At 41.9% G+C, this 12,187-nt stretch overlaps 1 protein-coding gene across 13 annotated transcripts in view; it reads right to left on the bottom strand.

The window, feature by feature from the left end:
• Positions 1 to 2,196: 2,196 nt before the first annotated feature.
• The window catches only part of PHACTR4 (phosphatase and actin regulator 4), a 117,415-nt gene continuing 107,424 nt past the window's right edge, over positions 2,197 to 12,187 (bottom strand). For all 13 annotated transcript variants that reach the window (XM_060017238.1, XM_060017286.1, XM_060017271.1 and 10 more), the window contains 5 exons: positions 10,753 to 10,808; positions 9,473 to 9,534; positions 8,024 to 8,161; positions 7,326 to 7,402; positions 2,197 to 4,490 (listed from right to left, as the gene is read on the bottom strand). In XM_060017238.1, the coding sequence (XP_059873221.1) occupies positions 4,475 to 4,490; positions 7,326 to 7,402; positions 8,024 to 8,161; positions 9,473 to 9,534; positions 10,753 to 10,808 (349 nt within the window). In that variant the 3' untranslated portion in view covers positions 2,197 to 4,474. The remainder of the gene's footprint in view (positions 4,491 to 7,325; positions 7,403 to 8,023; positions 8,162 to 9,472; positions 9,535 to 10,752; positions 10,809 to 12,187) is intronic.

The following is a 12,187-nucleotide window of genomic DNA, read 5'->3' as shown; positions in this document are numbered from 1 at the left end:
TGTCAGCATAGGAGGTGAATATAAGTTATTTTGTTGTTGTTAACCTCACTGTTTATTGAATTGTGAACTGCTGCAAACGCTGCTGAAGTCTCACTCATTGCGACCCCTCTCTCAGCACCCCCTTGAAAAGGAAGCCTGGAGGTGCGTACCTTGGGAACATGTGGGTGTATATATGTCTACAGGGTAATTGGATATAGGGTTGGACTCCAAGCAAGAAATCCGAGTTGTAAATAAAGATGTAGAAGTTGTCAGAATAAGAGTGGTGACTGAAGTCATGTTGGAAGAGCAGGGAGAGTGATGAGAGGACATGAAAACCCAACATTTAAATGGTGGTCAGGGAAGAAGCCGGGGGACAGAGGAAGCATGATCAGAGGAGAACCAGGAGAGTGAGTGGTGTCTGACAAGTCAAAGAAGTTTTGAGGATTAGAACATGGTCCAGAGCATCACATGCTGCAGAGAGTCGGATACGTTTTGAGCTGAAAACAGGCCTTGGATGTGGCAGTTAACTAAGAAGACACTGGTAACCTCAGGGAAAGCCATTTTATTTTGGTTTTACTTTATATTTTAATGAGTTTAGTGAACATGGCTTTAGAAATGGAAAACAGCATGTATAGACCAGAGGTCCTACACGAATGTCAATGTCAGTGTCAATCAATGCAATGTTTACATCTGCATTGCTTCTTTTTCCTCTGTCACTCATTTAGTTCAACTGCTTGGACTGTACAGGAATTTAAGTTGTTTAACGTTAGAATAGATTATGTGAAGGGAGTATGGGAAAAGTAGGTGATAGAGCAACAGGGGAAGGTTGTTTTTCTTGGTGGGGCAGGAAGGAGATAAACGCTGATCAAATAATTGAATTAATGGTGTGTGTGTGTCTCCTCAGTACCAGATGCAGAGAAGTTGAGGGTGTTTGTTCCTTTCATATGACCTCTATGCTTTATGAAGGAGGCAAAAATTCTTGGGGGAAGAAATTAATGGTACCCACAGAGGAGAAAGATGGAGCAAGCGGTCCAGGCTGCTGATGTTTCCGTCTCTTCCCTTCACGCCTCTTACAGATGGAATTGAAACAGTGGTTTAGGCTGTGTTTTGGTTTCAGCACCTGGCTTTTGTTGTACATTCTCAACTTTTATAAGTAGACTTCCTATCCCACCCCCTCCCATTCAATATCCACTGGACTTGCCCTTTCTGATGGTGGTTTTCCAAACCCCTTCTCTGCAATTGTAGTCCTCTCTCTCCTGGGGTACAGTAATCAAAATCCTTACGGACGCTAAATTCATTGTTTCAGCAAACACTGGGCAATGTGTACCTTCAAAATACCCTTCTAGAGACAATGCGTGACCTCAAAAGGGTAATGGCAGTTTGAGGCCTCTTTGGAGGGCTAGTAGAAGGAAAATATGGGAGCAGGTGGAGGCCAATGGCATGAGCAGTTCTGACTCATGGTTTCTCTTAACCCTTGGTAAAGGGTGGTACAATAATCAAGGCCAGTCTCTGAAGTGACAAGTACAAAGTGAGTCATTGGTGGGGCCACCTCGAATGAAACTGGGCTGCTTGCCAGAGAGGAGTACATAAGCTACGATCTGTCCTATTGTGATGTCAGCCTGAGGTCTAATTATATGTGGTCCAGACACAGTAAGTCCTTGCAGGGACAACTGATTAGGATGCAATTGCTTTTCCTTGAATATATGTAAAGAGTGATTACATAATTATCTTTGACTTTGGGGAGGTAACTTCATCTCTCAAGTTCTTCACTGGTAAAATGAGTGTACTTTCACTTACCTCCCAGTCTAGGTGGGATTAATAAAACCTAGAGCTGCACCTGCTACACAGTGTGGGGTTCATAGTTGGCTTTCCCTTCTGCAGCTTATTCTTTTTCCACAATTCTGTACAGACAGACACAAACATCACTGACCTTCATCTCTGGTTACATTTAATGTTCTTACTATAATTTTTCCCCCTCATCTACTTCTCATTTAGGGTGTCTAGCAATATTTTAGGGATTTTTTTTTTTTTTTTTGCCACGCTTTGCAGCTTGCAGATCTTAGTTCCCCCGCCAGGGATTGAACCATGCCCCCTGCACTGGGAGCATGGAGTCTTAACCACTGGACTGCCAGGGAAGTCCCTTAGGGAGCATTTTTAAGCAACCTTAAATCATTTGGAGTGAGGTAGAACATAAAAAATAAACACTACATACCAGAATAGTATAACTTTTTTTAATTCTAAAATACATTAATAATTAACATTGATAGGAAGACTGATTTACAATGCAATTATTTATTTTACAAGGAGATTCTGTACATCAGGGAAGCATCTTGAAGTACAATACAACAGGCTTTTATTTCTTCTTTACATTATGGTTGTGAATTGTTACTTACACGGAAAGAGAACACAAAATCCTCTTTATATATATATTTATATAAACACCTGAAAGACTTGACTCCCGAAGTATCTTGCTTCAAAAGAACATGAATGAGATGAAAGATGAACTAGATTCCTTGGTGGCACATAGAAAGCAGACAAGTAGCTCGGGAAATCAAATCCTGTTTCAAGCTTGGCACATTAAGGGAAAGGAAGGCGGTGAAAGGGGTTTGAAAAATGTCATCTGAAGCCACAGAGGATGCTGGCATAAGCCAAATAGTTTCCAAAACAACAAGACAGAAAGGTTAGAAGAAGTTAACACTTAATGTGTGGCCACCTTATATACAGACCTCTAACAGCTTTGTAGAATTGTCACTTATCTTCCCTTGGTCATACCAAACGTTAATGAATTTGAAGGAGATGTGGGCCCAGTGTATCTCCACAGCCATAAAGCACTTGACGTTTACTGAGAAATCCAAATACCTCCCTATTCCCCATATGGAGGGAAGATATACCTTTTAAGGTCACTTTAGCTTTGTTTTAACCTGATATTCTGATTGTTCAGCAAATCTTACATGGACATGAAAGGAGGAAAAGAGAAAAATCCACGTAAAGATCACATACAGAACAACATGGACTGCAGAAGAAATCAGAAGAAATCTATAAGATAGCCACAATTTTCTGAACATTAAAGGGAAAAAGCCACATTCATCAGTTAAGTAGAAACTATTTTTTTCCCTTCCACTTAGAATGTACAGGAATTAGAGGGAAATAGTAAGGCTGTATGGTTTTCAGTAATAATTCAAAGAAAGCAACTGAATCTTCTGTTTTAGGAAATCATATTAACATATATTACACATACAAAAAGGAGTGGGGCCTGAGTCAATGCCCAGGCACCAGCTGCACTGGCTACAGCTTGGAAGAGGAGTGAGTGAGGTGGAAGCTCCCAGAGAGGGTCAGCAGGAAGATCAGTGTTGGGAGTTAAGACAAAGCACACAGCAGGAGAAGGCAAACAGTACTGAGGAAAAGAGAGGAGCAGTGGGTCATGATCTTGCCCCTCCTAACTGCTTCTCCAAAGACCTTTTTCTATCTAGCACTCCACATCCCCAGGACCTTGCTGTGTTCTGGCTGGAAGTGTGGGGCTGACAGCACACAAGTGCTCCCAGAGTTGCTGCAACTCTGTTTTATGGGGGAAAACACATCTCTTGGTTAGAATGAGTTAGGGTATCATTTGGTACAACAAAAGTACAATAGCCTATAAAATTTAAGCCATGAGTCAGTTTTCTGCCAAGTTAGCCTCAATGTAAAGGCCTTTTTTGGTTTTGCTTTTATATACAGAAAACATATATGCTTTCTCATTTTCCCAACTTGGAATCTGGTTGCAGCTCAGACTGTTCAACAGACAGGAAAAACATAAGTTCCCATCATTTCTTCAAGATTTCTGTCTTTTTTTTACAGATAAAAGTCAGAATGACTTGTGCCAAAAGGAAGGACATGTCAGATCCTGAGCTTCTCTTGGGCTGGACTGCCTGAAGAGGACTGTCCTGCTGTGTCAGAAGAGGTATAGTGCAGTGCTTTCAGCTGACATGCCAGTGTGGTATGAAGGCTTCCCCTGGAGGTGGGGGCCACTTTTTCCAGAAGGTTGGGGGCCTCCAGAAGGTTTCCCCCACCACCAACTAGATGTGATGGCTAGAATTTAGCGCCTACACAGGTGGGTCTCACAACAGGACAGGGCAGGTAAGCCTAATCGTGCAAACTGTGCCTCAGCACAGGCAGTCATCGTGGGTGAGGGTGAGGTGCAGCCAATAAACCCTGGAACCTGCAAGTGACTCAGAACATTGGTGGCTGGTGAGGGAAGAGCCCTCAGGTACGCTGCAATATTAAAAGGTTCAAAAGCACTGACAAAGTGTTCAGCTTTGCCCAAGGCAGCGTATGAGAATCCATTCCAGTGAAATGCTACATTCACAGAAGTGCTGTTCACCCCAGAACTATATCCCAGAGGACTCAATTCTGGCTGCGCTGAGAAGTGCTGAAGTTCCCTCCATGTCGCTCTGGAGACTGAAGCAGCAAGGCAGCCCTGTTTTAGGGGGTTGCTTAGATCCTCTCTCAAACTTCAGCATCATGGACGGTGGTAGCTAAAACGGATGATCAAAAAGAGCCGAGTTACCAAATATCGTAGATTTCTTTGCTATTACAATTGACCCTTGAACAACAAGGGTTAGAACTGTGCGAGTCCAATTGTACGTGGACTTTTTTCAATAGTAAATACCACAGAACTACATGACTGAATAGCCTGTGTAGGAAGTGGAACCATGGATACCAAGGTGCCACATATATGGAGGGGAGCTATAAATTATATGTGCATTTTCAACTGTTCAGAGGGTTGTGGGAGCCCCAACTCCTGCCTTGTTCACAGGTCAACTGTATTATCTTAAAAGTAATGAAATGAATGTTCCAACTGAAAAAGTCACCTGTCCTCCACTCTAATCCTACCTAACGTTTCTGTAGCAGCCGATACTCCTGATCCTCTTCCTTCCTTCTGGAAACTCTCTTCTTTTGACTTCTGTAACACTATCTTTTCCCTAGTTTTCCCTCTTTTTCAATTGCTTTTCCTCAATGTTTTCCTGGTTCATTTTCCTCTGTCCACCCTTTAAATACAAAACACTTTTCTCCTTAAGAACTACTATCTTTTTTCGTAAATTTGAATCTTTATACCTTGCGTTTCTCCCTGGACTCCAGGCTGAATATCCAACTGTCTTCTAGGCAGCTCTCCCTCCATGTGTCACAGGCTCATCAGACTCAACATATATAATTGACTTTCTAGTTTGTTCACTGTCTGCCTTCCTCTTTTAGAATAAAAGCTCCCTGAGGACAGGGACTTTATCTTGTTCTCTGCTATATCCCAAGCACCTAGCACTGTATCTATCAGGTAGTGGGTGCTGAATATTCACCGAATAAATGTCCTAAACTCCTTATTAACTAAACAGTCTTCAAAAATCACATTGGAAATCTAAGGAGTCATTTTGATTACTTCCTTTAGTTCATCCTTGGAATCAACAGATTGCCAAATCTTGTTGATTCTATGCTTGAAATGTCTTTCAAACCTATCTTCCCTGGTCTGAGCTAGCAGCGTGTTCACTCTATTTTAGTTGCTTCCTAATTGGTCTCCCTGCTGCTGGTCTCGTCATTCTTCCAAATCACCTTCCACAGTTCCACCAGGGCTTTTCCCCAAATACACAGAACTCCAATGGTTCCAATATCCTAGCATGAGTCAAAGCTCTTCAGAACACGACTGTAACCCATCTTGCTAGTCTCACCTTCACCATGCTGCCCCCATCCATCCTCTGCTCCAGCTACATGTTCTATTACTCAGAACACGCATTTTCCTGCCTCCCAAAGTCTTCCTAAAGCTGGCAGTTCTGCTTACAATGTTCCTTCCTTCCTTCCTGTCCAAATAAATTATTTTACATAATTTAAGATGCAGCCTAAATGTCACCTTCTCTCTGACTTTCTTGTATTGTTGCTCAATATGGTACTTTACTACTAATACTACTACTAATAAAAAGAGCTAACACTGGACTTCCCTGGTGGCGCAGTGGTTAAGAATGTGCCTGCCAATGAGGGGACACGGGTTCGAGCCCTGGTCCTGGAAGATCCCACATGCCGCAGAGCAACTAAGCTCATGCGCCACAATTACTGAGCCTGTGCTCTAGGGCCTGAAAGCCACAACTACTGAGCCCGCATGCCACAACTACTGAGCCCATGTTCCACAACTACTGAAGCCTGTGAGCCTAGAGCCCGTGTTCTGTAACTAGAGAAGCCACTGCAATAAGAAGCCCACGCACCACGACGAAGAGTAGCCCCCGCTCACTGCAACTAGAGAAAGCCCGCGTGCAGCAACGAAGACCCAACGCAGCCATAAATAAACAAACAAATAAATAAATTTATTTTAAAAAAATAGCTAACACTGACATAGCCAGGAAATGGTGGAGTTGGGATACGAAACCTGACAGATTCAGGCCTCAGAATGACTAAGGCATTTATCATAGGGATTGTACACAGTGGTACATAGGTCTCTTCCTGGATTAGACTATAATCTCCTTGCTGGCAAGTATGGTTTGTTATTTGAGTTCATATTACAGCACCCTGAATGGTGTTACTATTGTTCAAAGAATCTGCCTTCTCTAATCCTGTCAGAGTTCAGTACAAAAAAATTCTGTAGTTAAAATAACCATTTGTCTGTACTGTGATCGAAAAAATGTTTAACAATATTTTATTTCCAGTTTGCTTCTTCCTTTTTTTTTTTTTTTTTACAGCAAACTGTAATTGTCATTATAACTTCTTTCATTTAGCCTCCTTTTATAAATGTTCTGGGAGTCACCTAGATACTTTCACTGATTCCATTTGTGGCTCGCTGAGTCTTTAGGTATGGGCTGGGTCCTTAATCACAACAGTAATTCCAAATCAAAATGCTTCTTGGCTTGTTTCATGATGTTTATACACTAAATTGGTAAGATCAAGTGTGCTAGAAAGGACTGAAACCAGAGAGGGCAGGCTGTTGTCTAGCTCAGCAACAGTTCCTCATCCATAACCTGGGACAGTGAAGCGCAGAGAAGAGAGCACCCAGTGGCTTTTAGTCATTCATTCCTTTCCCCACATCCTGGTTGTGCAAGTCAAGCACATTACTTAACCTATTTGAGTCTACTTCCTCATCAAGAAAATGGGGATATGAACACACCTGGTATGTTTGCTGCAAGGATTAAATAAGATAATATACATAAAATGCCATATTCAATAAGGCATGAACTATGCCTCTTAGTTCTCATCTGTTTCTCTTAACGTAGTCTTCTTGCAATTAACACTGAGTGTTGTTCTTTTAACTATGTCATTAGAGTTCTTCCTAGCTGAACAACTCTGCTACATTTGCTTTCTGGTGGAGCTCTACTTAGCTCACAGTATTTGGGTCTTACCGTGTAAAATGTTTGCTCTCCTCATGAACTTCCATCTCTGAGCTTTTAAATTCATTTAATTCTTTTCTTATGGCGGCCTGCAGAGTAGAAACAAAAACGCTTCAGCATCTTCTGTCTGCTAGAGTACAGCAGTGTATCTGCCATCTAGTCTCTACTGTGCTTAACTCTGGGAGTGACTGCGATCCCCGGAAGGCAACCCAGAGGGAGGGAGGAAGCCAGGTCAACACATTGAGTGAAGCTCTGAGCCTGATGCATATCGCCTTTCCTGACACCCTTCATCTCATAATAAACCTGAAATCTCCAGTTAAATCGAAACACTTGAAGACCTCCAAAGAGATATTGTACTTTTTATAGTTTCCACAGCATGTAAAAGTGCTTTTCCTGTTATAAAAGTGAAATATGGGTAATTACTAAAATATTCCATCCAAACTCCCTCCAACCAAACATAACCACTGTTTAAAAATGTGTTGTATTTCCAGATTTTTGTACTCTGTGATGTAGCAGGGATTTTCTTCTGTTTCAGTTTTGGTGGTGGTGGTGAAGTCATTAGTATAAAGTTTTGGTTGGTACATCTTGGTATTTTGTACCTTAGATATTTAACATTATACGAGAAGTAGAAATTTTGTTATGGTTCCCCCTTCTAGTTAATGTCTTGTACCCTTCAAATAAAGAAAGAGAGACAGACAGACGACAGACACCTTGTCAGCAGGGGTCAGTTTGGTCCAAGGTTTGTCAGCTCGCCGGTCATAATCATGAGCATCTGTTACCTCCACGTATTCATTAAACCTCAGAATCTTCCTGGCAAGTAGTTCAGCCACAGTTGGCCTTTGACTGAGCTGAAAGAAATGGAGGCTCTCAGTTCACTATGCCAGGAGTTAGGCATCAATCATGCATTCAAACTGCCTCTAACTCAGAGCTTCAACCTTTCAGTGCACATCGGAATCAGCTGGGGACCTTTAAATGTGACTGATCCCTGGGTCCATCTTCAGAGATTCTGGGTATCAGGAGATTGTTTGTTTGTTTCTTTAAGCTCCACAGTGCACAGCCAAGACAGAGAACCATTGCTATAAACCAGTATAACCAGTGCTTCTCAAACTTCAACATGCACACAAACCATTTGGGGATGTGGTTAAAGTGTAGATTCTGACTAAGCAGATCTGGGGTGGGGCCTGAGATTCTGCATCTCTTACAAGCTCCAGGTGATGCCAATGCTTCTGCTCCATGGACCACATTTTGGGTAGCAAAAGGGTCAGGGCTACAAATTCATATCTAATACATTAGAAAGTGAATACATTTAATATGAAAGCAGTATCTATTAATGGGTAATATTAAGGGTGAATTTCCTTTCACCATGAATAATGCCCAAGATATCAGATTCTGTAACAAATGATGATTAAAGGTTGAACAATCAGGTAACTTGCTCAATCTGAAGGCATTAAGTCCAGTGATGGCCTCTAGCCACCCCCAATCTATCAAGGATAATTCCTCTGGTCCTGGGGAAGGGGAGAAGTGGGAAAAATCAGGAGGAAAATGCCTAGATTCCTTGCTCTCCTGGGGATTCTTACACATTTTAAGAAATGTCTAGAGAACTCAGACCAACTCCAAGAACCTACAGGAGGTAATCACCAACTATTATGGAGGGAGGGAAAGGAAAAAGGGCTTAATCCCGGAGTTTAAGGGTTAACACAAGTTTGGTACAGAAAAGATTCTACCCTGATTTGGGACCAATGAGAAAATCCTATTTGGTTTTCATACTTTTCAGGTGTTACTAAGGGTCAAGTTTAGTTCCTTCTCTGTTTAGAAAACCACCAGTTTGCCCTGCAAAATTGAATTCTACCCACTCCTCCTGTTACCGCTTCCATACGTCAACAGCTTTTATAGTCTACACCAAAATCCCAGGTCTACCAAATAAAAGGTCAAAACTTGTGCAAACATTTATTGAGCACCTTCTTGTGCCAGGCTTTCTTTAAACAGTAAAAATGGGGAAAAAAAAGTTCTTATAATGCTGTGTTTTCTGTATTTTCATCATGTGTTCTATTTTCACAGCAGTCTATGGCAATTCAAGTCAAATTTATTTCTTTCCAGTCAAATAGGTCATTCAAATACAAGACACACAGTGAGTGAGTGGACAGACGGAGACAGTGTACCTTTCTCGTGAGCCGACGTTTAATCTCTCGTTTTTCTGCCTGACGATCAGCTTCATTTTTAGCTACAGTTGACAGCCACAAACAAAGAATATTACTTCAAAATGGCACTCTGCATATCAAACGTTTCAGTAATTACACACAGATATTTCTTTCTTTTTTTTTTTGGCCGCACCCCATGACATGTAGGATCTTAGTTCCCTGACCAGGGATTGAACCCAGGCCCCCTACAGTGGAAGCCTGGAGTCTTAACCACTGGACTTCCAGGGAAGTCCCATACACAGATATTTCTTACAGGCTCCAAGTCAGAATAAAATACTTACTTTGGGACTGGTTAATCAAGACAATTTTCTTGTCAACTGGTGTAGTCAAATACTTAAGAGCATGGGTCAGCCAACTATGGTATCAAATCTGGCCAGCTGCCTGTACTTTTCCTGCCCATGAGCTAAGAATGGCCTTTACATTTTTAAATGGTTACATTTTGAATGGTTTGATAAGTACCTACATAATAGCTTCCTTGTGCTCTTTGGCCTGCAAAGTTGACAATATTTACTATGTGCCCTGGAAGAAAAACTTCGCAGATCTTTGCTCAACAGTAACCACTAACAATGGAGAATGGAGCTCACACTAGGTTTCACATGATAAGTCTATAAAGGCTCCCACACTTGTAACCCTATGAAGCCTAATCCTCTTCACTGTGGAGGTATTTAAGGACAAATTTCACCCTATAATCGGGAAAAATAAATCTGTACTGGATTAGAATGCTATTTCAGTTAGTCATTTATATAAACAGAAAGCAAATTAAATACATGGTCCTATTTTCTGACTTTGGAGGTATGAAAGCCTTAAGAGATGAAAAAGGCAGAACAACCGCTGCATTTGAGACTTGCTCTGGGTCCCAGCTCTCAGACACTAGGAATAGGAAGGTCCACTCCAAATATACAACCACTACCTTACCTCTCTTAAGGCAGAGAAAAGTTGGGCAGCACACGCTGTCAAAACCTCTCAAATGCCCAAGGTAGGTGCAGGATACTATGAGAAAATTAAAATACAATTTTCTGGAGTATCCCAGTACACTAAACAATATCATAATGATATCTTGTAAAGGAAGCTTGGGGGGAACTATGTTCCTTCAGGGGTAAAAAGTATGAATACTCCTTCCTTGGCTAGAATACTCTCTCCTTGGCCCTTGTTGAAAAATGCTTCTCTTTTCTGTCATGTATATTAAAGTCAGAAACACACAAAGAAAATCTATACGACTTCATTTCCATAGCTGGACTCACGTTGTAGTATGTTTCGTTGTTCTAGTTCTTCTGGTGTCGGTCTTTGACTCAGTCGTCTAAAAAGGAGATAAATAAGAATATTGTCAATGTTAAGTCTCCCGGTCCTGTTTATAAAGATCTGTTTATGAAACACTTTTGAAACACGTTATGAAAAGTGTTTATAAAACACTTTTCACACTGAAAGTGTTAATACAGATATTACAACATAAAAAGGAATTGTACAGGCAAACAGGAGGCCAGGATTCTAGTTCCAGCTTTGATGCCAGCAAGCCCTATCACCACAAAAAAGCTCAGTTAGACCTTGAGTTACTCATGTGTAAAATGAAGATTTGGACTGTTCTGGTGGCAACCAAACAGATTTGCTCCTTCAGCATATGGGTTAACACAGATACTCAAAGATATTAATAAAAATTCTCATTTAGGAAACCAGAATGAGGACTGAGACTGTGTGTGTGTGTGTGTGTGTGTGTGTGTGTGTGTGTGTGTGTGTGTGTGTGTGTGTGTGTGTGTGTGTGTGTGTGTGTGTGTGTGTGTGTGTAATGCTTCCCATATGACTCTGATGTTCCTCTTTTTATTTTTATTTTATTTACTTTGTTTTATTTTTTTTTGGCTGTGCAGCATGTGGGATCTTACTTCCTCAACCAGGGACTGAACCTGCGCCACCCACATTGGAAGCGTGGAGTCTTAACCACTGGACCGCCAGGGAAGTCCTCTTTTGATTTTGATTTATTTATTTAATAAATTTATTTATTTATTTTTGGCTGTGTTGGGTCTTCGTTGCTGCACGCAGGCTTTTTCTAGTTTCGGCGAGCGGGGTCTACTCTTTGTTGTGGTGCACAGGCTTCTCATTGCAGTGGCTTCTCTTGTTGCAGAGCATGGGCTCTAGGGTGCGCAGGCTTCAGTAGTTGTGGCACGTGGGCTCAGTAGTTGTGGCACACGGCCTTAGTTGCTCCGTGGCATGTGGGATCTTCCCAGACCAGGGCTCGAACCCGTGTCTCTTGCATTGGGAGGTGGATTCTTCTTCTTTTTTTTTTTTTTTGCGGTACGTGGGCCTCTCACTGTTGTGGCCTCTCCCGCTGCGGAGCACAGGCTCCGGACGCGCAGGCCCAGCGGCCATGGCCCACGGGCCCAGCCGCTCCACGGCATGTGGGATCTTCCCGGACCAGGGCACGAACCCGTGTCCCCTGCATCGGCAGGTGGACTCTCAACCACTGCGCCACCAGGGAAGCCTCTCTTTTGATTTTTAAACCAGTGTTTTAGGAACTACTGGAATTTAAAGTTGTCTCTTTTGGAGTTATATTCTGTAAAACCTATGATTTTAATTTCAGTCCTCTCTGAAATATCTGATGAAGTTTCTCATCTCATTCCCACTTCTGAGATGTTATTCACCAACGACAACTTGTCATTTCTAGAATCAGAAAGTTCTTCATTTCTT

The sequence above is a fragment of the Delphinus delphis genome, chromosome 1 (genome assembly GCF_949987515.2).
Source record: "Delphinus delphis chromosome 1, mDelDel1.2, whole genome shotgun sequence".
Taxonomy (NCBI): domain Eukaryota; kingdom Metazoa; phylum Chordata; class Mammalia; order Artiodactyla; family Delphinidae; genus Delphinus; species Delphinus delphis.
This window is presented reverse-complemented; position numbering and strand designations above follow the sequence as displayed.